This window comes from Ptiloglossa arizonensis, chromosome 10 (genome assembly GCF_051014685.1).
Source record: "Ptiloglossa arizonensis isolate GNS036 chromosome 10, iyPtiAriz1_principal, whole genome shotgun sequence".
NCBI lineage: Eukaryota > Metazoa > Arthropoda > Insecta > Hymenoptera > Colletidae > Ptiloglossa > Ptiloglossa arizonensis.
This window is the reverse complement of record NC_135057.1, coordinates 2047211-2066784: the sequence shown is the minus strand read 5'-3', so window position 1 is coordinate 2066784 and position 19574 is coordinate 2047211. Positions and strand designations below refer to the sequence as shown.

The 19574-nt window shown below is 32.4% G+C and overlaps 1 protein-coding gene across 1 annotated transcript in view; it reads right to left on the bottom strand.

Moving 5' to 3' along the window:
* LOC143152330 (laminin subunit alpha-1-like) overlaps positions 1-19574 on the bottom strand; it is a 139122-nt gene that overhangs the window by 8843 nt on the left and 110705 nt on the right. The window contains exons 5-8 of the mRNA XM_076322323.1: positions 5350-5586; positions 2611-2772; positions 1687-1734; positions 700-996 (exon numbers count right to left, since the gene is read on the bottom strand). Of these exons, the coding sequence (XP_076178438.1) occupies positions 700-996; positions 1687-1734; positions 2611-2772; positions 5350-5586 (744 nt within the window). The remainder of the gene's footprint in view (positions 1-699; positions 997-1686; positions 1735-2610; positions 2773-5349; positions 5587-19574) is intronic.

The following is a 19574-nucleotide window of genomic DNA, read 5'->3' as shown; positions in this document are numbered from 1 at the left end:
CGAACGGAAAGATTTAGTATCGTGTTAATAGTGGGTTTAAATATTGTGAAATTTTCTGTTTTATTCCTTTCGGTGAAAGTGGTTTTTATTTCTAATATAGATATCAGTAACTAGTGTCAATTTTTTCGATAGAAAACTTTTTTACAGGTATTCTAAATGAGTTTTTAACTCAGCTAGGTATCTAAATATTACTTTAAAAATTCCAACATATTGTGCAGTGTGTTTCTCTTGAAATAGGATCACTTAATTATCTTTCGGTCCATCAAAGAGATTAGAGATACGAAGGTATCTATAAGACCTTTAGATCCACAATTCTTGACCATGACTATAATTGAACTAAGAAATAAAAGCAGCCTTTATCTTGCTAAAAATTGTATTTAATATCTAAATAAACAGTTTCATTGGATTGCGATAGGTACTCTTAGGAATTTCATGTTTCAAAACTGAAATATGTTTCTACATTTGCTGATAATCACACGTACTCTACAGTTATTACCAAATAATTGAAAAATTATTAATATCTGGCTCGAGAAACTATTTTTAACTATACAAGTTTATTCAAAATATTTAAGTATCTCACAAAATTTTATTTGTGTCTTTTATTTTAAACAGTACTTACGAACAGTACAATAATTGATCGCAATACTGCTGATTACACAATTGTCCAATTATCCCGTAAGAATTTCTAATGAAACTCACCGTAAAATAAATTAGTTTGGCCACACTGCAACTGTCGCTGACACCGAAACAGTAACACGAAAAACAACCGTCGAGATTCTCCTTCGTTAGCGCGAAGTGTCCCGGTTTGCATTTGTCGCACAATTCGCCAGCGACATTCGCCTTGCAAAGGCAGTCGCCCTCGCAGTCGTGGGATGGAAGAATCCCACGGGAATCGCATGGACAGGGCATGCAGTCAGGGAACTGTCGATAACCGGCAGCACATTGGTCGCACTTGTAGCCGGAGTAGCCTGGTTTGCAATCGCAAGCACCTGCTACCTAGAACACAATTGGCGTTTAATTCGATCTAGATCGAGTTACTGGTGGCAGTAACTATATCTGGAAACCTTCGTAACGAAGTTGCCGGTGATAGGTCCATGACACGGATAGGGATTTTTCGAAGTTCTTCGATAAAAAGGTGTTTATGAACCACTTATCTACATCCGTTAAATACAAGTCGAGTATAAACTAATATTCTTTAATGAAAAGATTATTTCTTTTGGTGAAAGTGGTTTTTATTTCTAATATAGATATCAGTAACTAGTGTCAATTTTTTCGGGGGGGTTCGAAAAGCCTCTATCTACGTCTGCCAAATGTACGTTGATTATGAATTAATTTTCCTTAACGAAAGGACTTTAAAAAAACCTACTTTAGTTTACGATCAACATGTGCTTAACAGACGTGGAAAAAATACTACGGAGAAGGAAATATGATATATTGTTTAAAATTTTTATTTATTTTACTCTCGTCCTTAAAAACAGATGTGTGACAAACTTAAGGTGGAAGATAAAGATTCGTTTAACAGTTCTTAGGAATCGATCTACCTTTTAGAGAAGTTATTGCTTTTCTTGTTCTTCTAGCAAACAGACGCGACTATAGATAGACGTCAAGATAGATATTTTCTACCTAAGATAGTTATTGGATTTGAATCGTCAAAATTTGCTTAATGATTCTTAAGGACCGACACACCTGCATAGAGGACTCTGGCTCGTAGGAACTTTCGTTATTACCGTCATCCTGAATGGAAATCGGTATTGTAGCACATTTCTATTTCAGAAAAATTGAAACGAAAGAAAAGTGGAGTCTTTGGGCAAACGTAATAGTTAACGAGTCAGTTTTGAGTCAGTTTCCATTCAATAATCATTTTAATATCATTTAAGCTTCTAACAATTAAAGGTCTCTATCGAATTAGAAGTCAGAATTTTGTAAGTAATCAAGCTTCTAACAGTTGGCAATTAGTTGTCACTCAATTGTCAGTATATAATTATACAGACACTAATAAAAAGTCAATTCTAAATTGATCTTACAAACATCGGATCCAACCAGTTTAAAGGACCACCCAAGCTTCTTCAATCTTAAACCAGTACCAGGCTTCAAAGAGTTTAACGAGTTATTAGGTTCACATTAAAAAATTTTAAAGTTCATACACTTTATTACTTAATAAATTTAATTTAATTGGGTTTGTAATATTTATGGGGCAACTAAGAAGAAGATATAGTTCATAAAGGAGAATTAATGGATTTATAAAAGTCACGCAAACAAAATTAAGTTATTATGTTAATATGTATTAACATAATTTTGGTCTGCTGACCTACATGTGGATTAAGTCAGTTTTGACTTAAGGGAACGCTGGGTAAATAATAAATATTGTCGGAATGAATGATTTGGAAGTTTTTCTAAAATTAAAGTACAATGTAGGATAGCATTTCATAGTATTTAAAAAAGAAGACAATATATTTTTGACTCTGTGAAACTTAATTTATCCGCAATTGTAATTATGGACTATGAATGTGTCAACATTTGTTGAAACATTTAATTATGAATTAAATGTTATAAACAACCGTGTCAATTTTCGACATAAGTGAAGTTCATTGAGTGTGAGCATGTTTCTACCTTTCCCATATGCGTGTAGGAGTCATCCGGAGTACAGTAACCCGTACTACCATGCACATTGCAGTTGCACGGTAAGCAAGGTTCAGGTGCATCAGGGGCAAGACCATTCGGCCTATAATATCCATCTTGACACTTTTCGCAATTAATACCAGCTGTATGCTCCTGAAACAAAACATTTTAAGCGATTAATAATCACGATTAACATTACTAGTTTTTAAAAATATATTACAAATACCAATTATTTTAATAGTAAATATTACAGAATTTTATTTGATTACAAATATCAGTTACTTTCTATTGCAACTTATGACATTTATAGGCTTACCAAATAACTCAATCGTAGATGACGCGTCAATTTTTGTATGTAAATAGTATGTAAATAATTTCGACTAAAGTTACATGTGGATCTTAATAGACTCGTATATATACAGTATGCGTATGTAAATTTTATCGTAAAATGTCGAACGAAATGATTACGATGTCAAGTAGTGATGGGATCAAGTTTGATAAATAAAAATTTAATACAGAAACATGAATTTGTTAGAATCCAGTATTATTCGTAATAAAAATGTATCGTTTAATGTATTTGCCAAATTTTTTGGACCATTAACTCAATTGTTATATGTACGGTTCTAAAATATGTTTCATAGTACTGAAAAACATTGAACCTCTTATGAGGAATATTATAATATTTATAAAAATATTTGTAACAAAAATGTATATACTGATTTCTATAGACTTTCTATCCTCAAAAACTCTGGGTTAGAGGAAAACAGTTATCTATTCGCCATAAAATGTTACACCATAACCTAGCAGATGTTGAATAAGCGTTTTAATGTATGGGTAATGTATGTGATAATATACGAGCCTCCCGGGAACCAATTTAATAAACTTCTATTTTAGTCAATATCTGAATTAAAACTAAATTTTAAAGAATATTGAAGTAACGTTTATATCAATTTTTTCTACTTTCTCTTTTAAGGAGGTCGTCAATTTAATTTCTGAAAGGCTAATATATCATTGATATGAAAATTTATGGGTTTTGAAATGGTATTTTGCACCTGAAAATTGTTACATGAAATGTAATGTACGTAACGAAAGATTGAAATATGATAAATACACAGTAAGTTTCATGGGAAACAAAATAATGTTTCTCAAGCTGATTTTAGCTTGGTCTATGGACATAAATAAATATCTAATTTTCTTGAGAATTGCACTTGCTATTTTTATATTATGAGATCATACGTATCGCCAGAAACAGTGTTTCTGAAGGAAAATATAATTAAGAAAAAGGAGTACTCTAAAAATTGACGTTTTGAACCGAATATTATTTTTAAGCAGACATAAATATTAAAATTATAATAATGTTATAAACTTGAAAAAAATGTGTTACTTAAGACTTAACATGGACAGACTTAAACATGGTTTTTGAAACCAATATATGAATGGATAGGAACAAATGAAAAAGAAATGTGCAACATGAAAATTCTATTTTTAAAATGTACAGAATATAGTATAATTAAATATATGTAAGTATAAATAGAGTATGTAGGTATACGAGTATAAATGTATATGTGTACATAATTGTTGTAGAAAAGTGATGTAAAATAGACAAGAAAGCTTGAGAATAATAATGATACGCAGCAAATGTATTCTAAAATCTGAACTTGTTTGGTTAGGTTTTAAGTATACTTATCAGTACTACGATTTTTCCTAGTCTCTGCATAAATTTCGAGCACAATCTATCAGAATTCGACTCTACTTATGTGTAGCACTATTATTTTTGGCGTAGTTGAGTATATAGGATTCGAATACACGTAATCGTGTTTCGATACTATCAGGTGGTTTCATAAGTCTTTGAGTTTTTGTCTATACAAATTTTATTCAAGTAAAAAATGTATATACATACATACACACTAGACATTAATCATCTCCAAGATGTCCATTTTTTTGGCTGACCTCATTCTGACTATGTACATGTACTAATTTACATTTCGATAAGAATTAATTGTTTTATTTGCAAAACCAATCCATTGTAAATATTAATATGTCTAAAAGTCGCCGAAGCTTCAATTTCTAATAAGTTATCACAATTTCGCAATAACTCGTACCACCAGATTTTCCAATAATCATGCTAGCCATCATACCACGTTCTTTATTAAATTCGAAAAGGTGGCAATGGCAAATACAATGTTTTCTTCTGTTCATTTTTAACCGCAGAATATTAACTATTCTGCTGAATTTGCTTCAACGACTGATAGAAGACTGTAATCGTACAGTGATTTTAAATAGGTAGAATTACGTTTATGTGTATTTAAATTACGCATATATAATTGCAATACGCAAAAACTTATGGAACGGTTCGACAAGTATCGTATGCTTGATCCCAACACTAATGATAAGATTACGTTTCTTTTCGTCTGTCGTCAATTCAAACAATAACGCAACCAAAGAGAGAGACAGGGAGGAGCCGAGTAAGGAAGCAGGTAACCTCTCTATGAGACAGTTAGAAAAATTTGTTTACTACTTATCGAAAATAAAAAGAAATGTTTACAAATGTTGTCCATTTCTGTAAAATAAACGAGACGAAATTTTTCTCCCCAAAATAAAAAAAAAATGTTAGTTGCGCTATTGGATCGATCAAACATAAAAGTTTGCGCGAGTTGTTCTTTGGGTAACACTTCGTTTCTCTAAATTGGTGTCGGATCGGTTGATTTTCCTTAACAAATTCGGGCTTACTGTGCAATTAATGCAGACGCCACCGCCACGAAATTTCCCACGAATGTCCAGGGACATTCTTCCGTCGGCCACTTCCTGATCATATCTGCACGAGGTTGCATGTCCATTGCAGTTGCATTTCTCACAGTGAAAGCCCTTCGCAGCTGTGCCAGGTTTCCACGGAATCTGATTGTACATGGGACAGCATTTTTCGCATCTTTCGCCGCACGTGTGGCGCTCGCATTCGCATTCTTGATGCTAAGAAACAATACCACTTCTTAATGGAACCTTATTAATCTTTTTCGTGTAACTGATTGATACGCAAATATTCGACTCGCAGACGTGTTAGTAAATTAGTCCACCTATATCCTCTAACACGGTCAGCAAGTTCTTGCTTAACCTTTTACTGCACAATTGTTATTTATTAAGCACGAAACAAGTCGATTAAAAAATTGCACGATAAATTAGAGGAGAAATGGTTTAAAAATTATTTCTTATTATTACTTATCTACATTTTTAAGGATTATGGGGCTGTAAATTGTACGATTTACACAGCTAGGTAGAATATAAGTTCGTATCAGGATAGAATTTATATCCTTAAAATAAGAATGAAATTTCATTTTTATTTAATATAACCAGTACGTGTTCAATGATCTTTGACAAAGAGCTGAATATCTCAATGTTTTCGACCAGTGTTTGGTCCTTTGTCAGAAAATAAATACGTTAATATCTAAATATATAACAATATTTAAAATTAAAATAAAATACTTTTAAATAACAATTTTAAATAGTTTCCTCTTTTTAGATATAACTATAACTTATTTTCTGAAGACGTCCCAAAAAGAAAAAGTCGAAAGCGTTAAAAAATGATTACACTTTTGTGCTTTATCAGTTTTATCTTTGATTAAACATGAATTCATGTTTTACGATATATCCAAATATATGTACAATTATTACACACACGCGCGCGCATATATATTATATTTGCTTAAAACAATCAAAAGATGTTCGATATTATTGAACCCCTACATACACAGCTTGTCGCAAAAATAACCGAACTTGTTAAACATAACACAACACGGACGACTTTTGAAAAAAAAAATGGTTCATTTAATTCAAAATATATTCCTTTTGTAGCGATACAACGATTTGCACGCTCAAGTAATGTATTAAATGATTGTTCCATATTTTTTTGTGAAATGTCTTTGAGAATACTCCTCAATGTCTATAATGTCATCATAACGCTTTCCTTTCATGGTTATTGTAAGTCGTGAAAATAAAAAATAATTACACGATGCTAAATCCGACGAATATGGTGAATGGTGCAATAAAGTAATTTGTTTTTATGCTAAAAAAGCTATTATAGTCGCTAGACGGTGAGCCGATACATTATCGTGCAGCAGAGTCCAACTTTCAGGTTCACGATATTAAGGAAGAATACAGCGAATTCGTTTTAATAAATACTTCATAACGCTCAAATAGAAGTCACCATTGACTGTACAACTCTATGGGATAAATTCCTGGTGAATAATTCCGATTCGATCCTAGAAATAGACAATTGTCTTTACTTTCAATTTCTGTAAACGGCATTTCTTCGGAGTTAGTGGTTCTGGTGATTTCCATTCGGCACTTTTACGCTTTGTTTTCGAATCGTATTGAAAACATCAAGTTTCATCACCAGTAACAATTGATCTAAGGAATTTTGGATCCGTAACGGACAGTTTTAATCACGGTTTGATTCTTGGTGATTAAAATGCAATAAATTGAGTCTTTTGATAAGCCCAACTCATTTTTCAATACTAGTACCGAAGATTTTGGCTAATTTCTTATTGCTTCGCGCACTTTTTGAATGTTTTTTTCGGTGATTTTTCTCTTTGGACGGTCTAAGCTATTATTGTCGTTAATGTTTTTCGGATGCGTCTCAAATCGTTTATACTACTGGTAAGTTTGAGTATGCGATAAATAGTTTTCACCATAGACTTTTCATAACAATCGATGAGTTCGGTGAAACTTTTACCGAGTTTAAAACAAAATTTAATATTGGTCCTTTGCTCGAACCTAATTTTTCGACCGATATTCGAAAATGACTGTCACTCGCAATTGTCATAAAATTTTAATAAAATAGCCACGAAAGATGCATTTCTCGTTGATACAAGTTTCGTATAAATGTCGCGAACAGTTTCTTTTATTCTTACATAGTTCGATTATTTTTACGACAAATCTTGTATATGAACTACGAAACATTTCTTGATCGTTCCAATATTACTCCGAAACGGCCAATATTATTATAAGATGTCAAATATTGTTGAATAAATATACTCAATTACAGTAAATATTTTGAATCGCAAAATGAATACCGATTGGGGCAAACTTTCAAAGAAAATTTCAACGATAAAATTGAATCTGAATGATCATAATAATAAATATGAATTGATCATAAAATTGATCGAATGATATTACTTTTGAATGTAACGAAAAATAATAATCGTAACAATGCGTGCAGGTAACAAGCGACATATATAACGTGTGTGGGTAATCTTAATGGGAAACCAGTTCGTAAATAAATTGAAACGGGAAACGAGAAGAATGATATTACACCTCCGGTCTCTGATCTTTTTCCGCGGCTATTGAATCGATTAACGCAGAAGGCATAACGGATAGCAGGGACCGTACAAGCGCGCTTTATAAATCGCAATAGCAGCGTGCACCGAAGATGCTTCTTTATGTTTCGCGATACAGATATCTGGCTGCACTCTACGCGCATGCGTAGCACCCGAGTAAAAGACGAAGCGGGCGCGCAATCGCCCCCCCATGTGACATTTTGAAATTTATAGGAACGTTAAGATAACTGGCGCCGTTATCGGGAACATTAATTCGCATGGAGCTCAATTGGCCTGTGAATTTTATCCGACCGAGTGTAATGGATCAAAGATGGATTCCCTTGAACGTGGTGGGCGCTGACGTTCGTAGATTGCATCGTGAAATTGTAGTTTAGTATCCGGTGAAGTTAAAGGTAAGTGGAGTTGCTGTTCTGTATACCGGGAAGGGAATCCTTTGCGGTCGGGCAGCGAGCTGGACTCCCCGGAACACTTTTAGAGTTCCATTCGATGGCCGACTGCACTCGACAACCTCGCCATGCGTTGGACACGGATTAGATATAGAATAGACAGGACATTTAACGGAACTTTTGTTTCCCGACTCGGGGACGCTAGAATCCTTTTACTATTTATTTTCGTAGTATATAAATGTAACAAATAATTGGAAAACTCGATGGAAATTTGAATCTTACCCGAGAGTAGGACAAACCTAAAACGCAGTGCTTTCGGTTCTTAATATTTATTTCACCTCGTTCTCAGAGTTTATTTTATTTCGTTTGAACAGCAAGTCGAGTGATTTGTGCACGATTATTTGTACATCGTAACACAGTGCAAAGATATCTGGTATTTGTTTTACCTGGTATTATTTATTTATTTTATATCTGGTTATTTCTTTATTGTAAATGATAAAATCACATAGAAAATGACACTCGGAAAGTACACCGAGATTTAATTCTTCAAATGTATGGAAAGACGGACACATAAAATAGGTGACACTTGAAAAATATAATGGAAATAAAGCATTCTGAAAATGAACGTCGTTCTGGTATTGCTGCCTATATCGACAATGTTATTCGAGATACGAGATCAGCAACGTTTAGGAATTTCAATGGGAATTTGGAGTTACTTTCTTCACTGCTTAATTAAAAACTCGACAACATAGGGCGAGCAGTCATCATTCGTTCCACAAAAGTCCAAGTGATAAAGTTGACATCTAATCGCTGTTAATCCGTTATACTATTCTCGTTTAGTTTCAACCGGTGCTTTAGGTAACATTAATATACTTTTAATTATAAATTCAATCGAATCAGTAAACAAAATTGCATTTTTGTGGGTCTTTTCCATTTTCATTTAATACCAATTAATATATATCGATTAAAAAACAACATTATGCGAGATATTTCGAGTTATATTTATTTCTGTAAATGTATTTTAAATTCCCTATTCTTTCTGTCATAATTAATCGATTGAAATTTAAGCTAGTGTTGCACTGATATTTACCATGATATTTCAAGACCGATTAAATGAAGTTCCACGACCTGTTGGTAAAATCTTCTAGATAGCAAGACTAATAGGTGACACTTATATATTTATTTATGCGATTATTGTACACGTTAACTATCTGTTATGCTTTGTCAATGTCTAATAATTGAGTATGCGAATAAATGGAAATAGGCAGCTGTTCGAGAGGATAACCAACGAGCTGTTTTGAAGTTGCTCTCGAGATTTCAAAGATATACGATGTTTTATTCCTTATTCACAAATTTATATATCCGACAATCTGGCGCCATGGTCAATGTAACGCGTATCATGTGGTTACAATATATGTATGACACGTTTCCCTATATTTTATTTTTATTGCCTTCAATTATTGTAGATTGTCACAAATATGTGTAATTTCATAGTAGGTCGCTACTTGATCTTTTATAAATTTATCTCGACAAATTTCAAGTATTTACGAATGTTTGAGTTCGAATATATGTAAAAATCGCGCAGTCATTTATTAACGTATTCAAACATAGATAACGAAATGTGCCTTTTGGAAAGAATTTCTTAATGTTTCCAAAAATCGCTAACGATAAAAGTCTTTCGTACAATTTTTTTAAATCGAACTCCTTGAAAATATCTCCCCTTTAATCGAATTTCTTTGAAAATATTTTTCTTTCGTGTTATTGACATTCGTATTTCGAACGACAAAGTGCAAATATTATGAAATTTACTTTGCAATCACTTGAATTAAAAAAGGATTTAATACTTTACTCAATATTTCCTTTATAAATACTTAACGATAAAAGAATAGACCCCCACACCCTCTTTCAGATCAATATGTCCATGATATCTTAGGGAATATACATTGTCAGAGTTCATCGATGTGATAATTACTCGAATAATACGATCAGTGAGTTTTGCTGTGCAATTTTCTTTTACTGTTACAGTTATCGATCATATTGTAGGACAAATGGTTCGAATCGACATGGACAGGATTAGTTGTACGTTTGTTGTTTTTGTTGTATTATCGGTTTAAAGGATAGAGTATAACTAACTTTTTAATCTTCATGACTCGTGCGTTGTGTTTGGTGAAATATTACAAAATATTTTGACGTATCATTTTTTCTAACTATATCGAAACTTGCGATCCAATATCTATTGACGATAATGAAAACATACTTTAGTATTTTATCGACTACTAATCAGTAGTCAAGTTTAAATTTTCAGTCACTGTTGCTTTATCTTAGGAACAATGTACGTCACTATTGTCATCTTCCTTTGTTTTTAGGTTTTTTCTTTAAATCGAATCTATTCTTTATAATTCGAACTATACGTCTTAATATTGGAACAATATAGAGCCTAAAATAGTATTTGTCGTTGTATAATTAGTTCATGCATTTATTGAAAATTTGTGCATTCATCGTTGTTCGAAAATTAGAATAATTAAATAGAAATATGAAAATGGAAATTTCCAAATTTCCAGTGGAAATCCACTCTGAAGATAACCAGAAATAGATATTCGAAGACGTTAAACAAATCTCTTGTCACGACTTCGTACAGGTTACCAACACTTCTCAGTATAATTTTACGTTTTTACAAAGTCCCCCGTCAAATTAACGATTTTTTAAAAAAGTGAGATCTTAAAAAATTGTATTCGATGTGATACGTTTCAAAGATGATTGTTTACTTGATAGCCAAACACAACTTCTATTTATGAAAACAGTGCTGAAAGAAGACTATCAGCAATCTGGTCTTGTTATTTGTTTCAGCGTGCTAGTTGTTCACGCTGCTGCATGGATGCATATAGGATAACCATTATCACGGCAATGAATAATATCGAGCACTTTGGAGTGGAGGCTATGATTCACTAGACGACGTACAGTTCCTCTTTTATGTAACGCAACATAAAGTCACAATGAAGCCACACGCGTTGTTTTAAGCTCGTGCTTACTATCTTTAAATTTATCGAACACGCTCCTTCGTTTATGTTTTGACAGAAACTCCGGATGTTTCTTACGCAATATATGTTCATACTCACATGGTCAGTATCATGGCCAAAATCATGCTCCTTTCTAATGCATTTTACTTCCATTATGCTAGCTTTGATTTTATTGATATTTATTTTTATCTCTAATCCAAAGTTTCTTTTTAAATATATGACTACATTTAGTCAAATAAATAACTACATTTTCTGTTTTTTTTTCATTGGGAATGCGACAAATATTTTAATATATAGTTCAAGAATTGAGCAACAGAATAATCGTGTAAATATAATTATTCTTTGTATTTAAATCGCATATTCGACTAACAATAAGTACAAATAATTATTATTAACGCATGTTTAAGAAAAGCTAAAAGATTAAAAATTCCTTTCTTGAAAACCTAATTGTATTCTATCAAATTTTATTGTCCTCGCATTTCTGATCACGGAAATATAAAAACCCGCAAACAATTATTATAATAATGTTAAATTTTAACTGTTACTTTGACTTCAGAGATTGAATAGTGTACAGTTAGGGAACAATATTACAATAGGGAATTGTTTAGAAATTGAAATTAATACACAATAAGATATAACTGATATATTAAAATATATGTCACGTAAATAAATTAATAAATAAACTCATTGTATGTTGTATATCTGCTACAGTTTTAATTAAATGCAATTACGTTAAATACAATTTTTATATAAAGTAAGGTCACGATTAAAATAATTTGAAAAACTAAATAGAATAATTTTAAGTGATTCTAGAAATAGAAGATTGGCACAATGCATTATTTCAGTAAAATATTAACGATTCTCTGTGAATAGTAATTCTACTGTACAACTTGAACTACGAAGCCATAAATGATAAGACATACGAGTCGTGTTTGCATTGTAACTTGGAGATATTGTAGAGTCACAGATGTGAACAGCCAATCGTAACATACACTTTTTACGATATATAACAAGCCTCATTGTATTTTCATGAATGACTACCGTCATTCATAAGAATAGGCGCATCGCGAGAACAATTAATGAGTACTTCAATGGAACATTATCGGATGATTTAGTGAGATCAATGCATCGAGGACTTAATTAGCATACTCGTTGCTATGTACGAGAATCAATAACCGTATACCTGATTGCTATATTGTTTTACACAAGAACCGCGTTTGATTTAACGTTCCCCAATGTAATATGGAAGAAAAAATGTCTTTCATGAGTTTCGATAATGATAAACTAAATATTACAAAACGGTATTATTTTCACAAATAATCTGGTATACCTATCACATTCTACTGCAATAATAAACTAAGTGTTATACTGTTGTATTAATAATTTTACTCGGCTTTTCATGAATTTTAACTTTCCAATTGTTAGAAACATTTTATTTCACAAAAGTAACATTTTCTATGGTATTTTTAAGAAAGGAATCAAAGCGTCTGAGAATTAATTTGTAATGTCCCACAGTGGTTCGAAACTGCCATAATCCGAAAATAATTCGAAAACTTCCATATGGAAACATTGATTTACACAAAAATTAGTATTCGAATGTTTTCGAGGTCGCTAATTACGAAACTGAGGTAAACATTGCTGAAAACAAAATGGTAGACACACATTGTTGAATGTATTTAAGTAATTGTCATACTTGTATATTTTAGTATCACATTTACGTTAGTATACAGGAGATGTCGAATTTATATATTACGTATCAGTAATGAGAATTCAAAAAATTAATAAATATTTAATAGAAACAAAATGACGGATCCAAAATTAAATTCTGGTCTGGATTGATCAATTGAGAGTTTTAAGAAGTTTACTTTAGACTAAGGAAACACTTCGAGAAAAGAAGTATTCGTTCTTTTAAACATTTGACACAGGAATTTCCCATGGTGCAGCCAATGTACCAGTCAAATATGCGATAGCATCGCTTCTTTATAGCTGCACCGGTAATAAATTACTTTTCCAAGTCGCAGTTCTTTGTGATTAGTTTTGCAATTTAACAGATGATAATAAAGAATATGAATATTATTCTATCTATTGTACTGAAACGTGTGAGGACCCACTTATTGAAGAATGGATTATGTGTTACAAATGTAATTGGGGACACATACAAACTGTAGGTGTTGTAAAAGCATATCTAGAGGCTTTTTATATGATTTTTATGATAATTAGATTTAATTATCAACTTCGTCAAGATTGGTCCATAAAGTGTTAGTGATTATCCCATAACAGTCGGGTAATTAGAAATATCAAGGGTTTTATTTTTATTAAAAATGAATTTTATTTTTAAACATTGACGTTGATTATTCTAGTTTATAAATGATTGATTCAGTTATAATTACAAGTACTAAATAAACTTATTTCTTACTCAGATTTAGATTTACTTGAGTTTTTGCTTACAATTAGGTATGAGTAATTCTCCCCTAATATTCTAAAAATACACTTGATGTACCTAAAATAACTTTCAATTTCTATAGTAAAACAAAATGTTATTAATATATAACTTGTTACTTGTTGAATGTAACTTGTGTAATGAATCTTAGAGAATATGTCTAAGATTAATTAAACAAATATATAACATCTATTATTTGAACATGTAATGGTCAACATTCGTCAAATCTTGTTTTACAATATTTACACTATAACGAACTTGTCAATTTATAATACGTGTACCACACTGTAAATGGAAGACTGTATATTTGAGAAATTCTATATTTCGATTTCAACTAGTCACATTAACAAAATTATCCACAGTGAATGACGTGAATTGTCGGTTTGTTTGCGCGAAGAAACATAAATAGTTATTGGGATGATCCCACTTCATTTAGCGGGGAAACAATTATTTCATACAACCGTGTACCACGATATAGAGATCTACTTGAAGAATACTAGAGTGGTCTGTTAACCTTTTCGGTACGGAGAAGCGCGACGCTGACCGCTTTGTGTGGTCTCAACTCCGCCAGTAGTAATAAGCTCTGTGACTGGCAGTAGTTTATAGCGACGGTCTTCGTTAAGCACATTTATGCGTCCACAGCACTCAGAAACATTGATAATTACTAATACTCTTGTTTCACGTTTTGGTTATCGTAGACATACACGGATTTATTATGCGATTATTTTTACAAGCAATATCCACACGAAATAATGTTATTCTTAATCACAAATGGACTTATATTACTTTCAAAATAAAATGTCTTTACTATTTCATTTAACAACTAAACTTTTATTGACTAATATTTGAAAGAACTATTCAACAATAAATAGATCGTATCGAACTTGTAAGCGAAACAAGCTTTCGTTGAATTTTTTGTAACCGGTTTATTTTCATTTAAAATATTATACTATGTCTACCTAAAACGGTGAATTAAAGAAAATTCTTGAAACCTATCGTCGACGACTCAACATTCAGCAGTATAATACTTTATGTAAGTTCCAGTATTCGAGAGATAAAAATGAAACGTAAATTTTTAATTTAAAGGGAAGAAAAGCAAGTAGAAAGGAATGCTGATGTTATATAATTAACGATAACAGTTACACCGAGACGTAACTCGAAATATTTGAGACGTTTCGCTGATGACCGAGTATTCGGAAATACATCTATTGCATATTTTAATAAATAAGCTCCAGAATACAAGATATAAAAGTGAGAAGCAAATTTCTAATTTAGAGGAAAGTGTAACGAATAAGACCGAATGCTAATATTATATGATTGACGATGACACTTTAAAGGGAAGAAAAGCAAGTAGAAAGGAATGCTAATGTTATATAATTAACGATAACAGTTACACCGAGACGTAACTCGAAATATTTGAGACGTTTCGCTGATGACCGAGTATTCGGAAATACATCTATTGCATATTTTAATAAAGAAGCTCCAGAATACAAGATATAAAAGTGAGAAGCAAATTTCTAATTTAGAGGAAAGTGTAACGAATAAGACCGAATGCTAATATTATATGATTGACGATGACACTTTGATTGAGACGTAACTCGAAATATTTAAGATGCTCCGTGATAGCTCTGTATTCAGTAATGCGGTCGTAATTCGGTCTACGTGCCAATCGACGAATGTATCGTATCGCAGACCCGCCCAAAAACTAATTCAATTTACCCCGGTGAGCATCGCCAAAAGTCAATTCTAATCGATCTGTTATAAAGTCAACGGCATCACCGTAAAAACGTTCAATCGCCACTCGATCGCGGCCCGGGTGAATTTTTTAGACGATACGGGACCTCGTTATTCGGTGTTCGAAATGAGAGACGACATTCGTTGTCCATTAACGAAATCGCGCGAAAGCATTACGACAAGTGGGAAACGCGTTTAAGATAACCCGAAAGCTGCCATACCTCATCGAGACACGAGAAAGGTAATATTTCAAAGAAATTTTACATTTCATTATTAGCGATGGAGAATAGTTTACACTTAAAATGTAAACGAATAATTTCTCATCCGTTTTTCAACTGTGAAATACAAATATAAATATACAACTTTACGATAAAGTGAGTCACGCCTTTATCGACTTCTTTTCATCTTGTTCATAAAGAATACAAAGATTGCGTGAGCACGAAAAGTAGAAAACTATAAGTTAACGATAAATATGCAAAAATTGGAAACATATTTATTTACAATTTCATTGCCTACAAATCACTACAATTCTCGATGAAACGTTAATGTGCTTTGAAGTAGTAATTCGGATTGAAAAGTTTCATCTCACTCTCAGAATTGCATTAAATAAAACTTAATTTAATTAGAGTTCTACACGAGTAGACAATTTCAGGAATTTTCTTCGAAAATAAAATAACTAAAATATATTATCAACCGTTCGCCTACTAGACACATTTTTCTTCTTTATTATTTAAATCAAATTCGGAGTACCAATTACCAGATATCGGCTAAATATATTTTTTAAAATCAGAATTTAGTACGAAATTCGTTCTAAATTATTGTTCTCCTTCTAAATCTATCGAGTATCTATGCGATACATTGGGTAGGTATGTAGATTTCCAAGATTTCCAAGATTCACAACCATTTTTGGGTTAGAAGATCCTTGAACTAAAATTCTGTTACAATCCGTTCGACCAGATAATGCCTCGGGTTTAACGAGCATTTATCACTTGCCGCGTATAAATAACTCGCGAAGAGTGGGAAATCTATAATGGCACGTGAGAATATCATCAGATCCTTTGATGTAAACACCGACCGATGATTTTTTCAATTCGACTGCTTCTCAAAGGTAAAACATCACGACGATTATGGGCCTGATTAATGCACGGTGAAGAAACGTTTCGCAACAATTAACGAGAATCTCGATTCTCCTATTCGAAACACTAAGAGACCACGATTGTTCGTCTGCATGAAAACGCGAACTTCGTGGATGTCCATTCATGGATGCTAATAGTATGCAGGATTCGTATTTCAGAGATTGCATGATTCTGCCATTGCGGGAAATCGCGTTCTGCAGAAGAGTGAATAATGTTTTGTGTAAATCCATTGTCTACCCCTGTACGCAATCGTGCTCGAGGAAACATTTTGAAAATCTCTCGAGGAGATTTTCAATTAAGAAGTCTATGAATTACACGAATTGGTTTTTGTAATATTGGGAGGATCGAAATGTGTAGTTCTTTTGTGTAAAACATTATCGTCAAAATCAAAATAACTGAAATACTTTTTAATCGATTAAGTATTCGACCCCTTTCCCTTTACAAATTATCTTTCCTACAACTTTTATAAAGAAATTCAACTTACTGTTAAACGACTGAAATACACTCGGTTTAACATTTTATCGTCTATTGCAGTATATTGTTTGGTGCTTTCAACGGTTAGGCCTGACTGATTACAATAAAAGTAACATTCCTCCAGATTCGAACAATTTACAATGTATCGCACAATTGATGTTCCATTATACACAAGGATATGTGACGATAGTCTTCATCATCTTACGGGTTCCAATTATCACTACGAAACTTTAAAAACGAATATCAATCCAGAAAATTGACATAAACATCGTTAATATTTTGAATTACATTTGCTGCACTGTTACCTTTACAACATTCGTAAAGCGTACAATGACGAATATATTGTTCATTCGATCGATATCGTTTCTTTAACGGGATAAACGATCTTTTTGAAATTGTCTACAAATGTGCGCAACGTACATTGCGTATAAAGTCAACAGACTTGATATTAACGAACAGGGGACACTGTTCGACTGAAGCAAATATGAATAACGAAAATAATTTTACGGACGACCTTACATTTGGACCGTCGCGTGTAAAATTAAGTTTTGTTTAACGTTCGCGAATTCCTGGGGCACATTTCTTTCCTGTCCTTCTTTCGGTTATTTGGCAAAGAGTCTTTCATCAAAGAGACAGATGATGAAAGAAAGAACTAATGGCAGTCGAAAATCTGGGGTGACTCCCGTGCGATCGCGGAACAACTTTAATGTTATATACAGTAGTTTCTGCGGGGGATTGCCGCTTTCTAACAGCAGGTTCGAAGCAAAAGGCAATCCTGCCATTAGCAGCGTTGGCAGACAAAGGTCTGACAAGTTTATGGCACTTCGGACGGATTTATTCCCCGGGCCTCAGAGGTTACCCCTTCGAATCTGAGATATTCGTGAAATCTAACTTTAGAGAGGCGAGTCTGAAGAAAATGAGACTGCGCGACAATTTGCATTCTACATTTTTGCTTTTGTTGCTTTCTCGTGCGATGCTCGAGTGTTTAATCATTTGTTTTGTCGCTCTAATCACAGTACTTCGTTAGATAATTTCGCTCGAAGCGTTAACGTTTCAATTAATGTTGCGTCCCCGTGTCAGTATTTGCGTTACAAACGTTTGAATAATGCTTTTTCCCATGGAAAAATTGTCGATATATTTTTTCAGAAAAAATAAAATTATGTTACAGGGAACCGTTTGTGAAAGAATTTTTTTATTTCGTAGATGTTTTCAATCGATTCCGCAATGAAAATTTTAAGGGGAGGAGAAGGTGTACCTTGATAATACAACTAAACGATATTTATAAATATGAATGATAATATAAATATATATGAATGATACGTAGGTGGTATCCAGTTGAGATTACGTAAACACATGAATTGAGTTAAAAATTTACTTGAGAGGAATGAAGGATTATGTTCTTCTTATACGTTGGTATACTCTTCGGGATATTTTGTTTAACAGGTATTGTCACAGTGGTCGAATGAATATGTCAAATTATCTGTTTCCATTCTTCATGAAATATCTTTCAAATTGTATCGTATGTGTGTGTGTGTGTGTGTGATGTTATATTTTTCCTCTAGTTTCATGATTACAAGTTCTTTTAATATATCGGGAAAATAAATCTCAAATATTAGATATGAGAAAAATACTATTTTGTTAATTTCATTGTCTGTTGAAGTTTTTGTAGTATTTGCTACCTTACTCAACGATACATTCGTGGTAATTTTAAGCTCTGGTAATTTTAAACAATTGAATTGCCACAGTCACTGAACATCTATTACTTTCTAATCGTATTAAATTTTTCTAAAGGATTTCTTTTCGAAATATTTATAAATGTATAATGTAACCTTAGATCAAAAATGTAAAAAAGATTCCTAACCATTTTTGGTTATATAAGCAAACTTTTACTAACGGCAATAATATGTATACATAAAAAGTAAAAAAATATAGAAATAAAAATAAAAATAGGAAACTAAAATAAAAGAAATTTATAAATAAAAGAAACCTAAATAAAAAAATGCGTACAGTTTGTGCAATAACGAAAGGGAAATAATGTGTTAAGTATAATGATAATAACTATGAAGATATTAGTTAATTCATTTACATTGTTAAATATCTTACAACTTAAAAATCAACTGTACCTCGAGGAAAAGGAACAGGACATTTTATTATTTAAAATTTTAGTTTAAATACATCTGCGTAGTGCTAAATGAAGCTTTTAAGAAGTTCCCGACAAACGTGTTAATTACAGAATTTTTAATCTGTCGAGGGTCAATGTGAAAATTTTATAACTTCCAATTTAACGACAGGCAACGTGTAAAGTAGAGGATTTGTAACTCGTTTGGAGTCAACGTGTGAAACATAAAATTTCTGTCTGTTGGAAACCGATACCTTGAACGTATAATATAACGTGAGCAACACAAGTGCTAATAAGGTGACCATAAACATCAACGAAT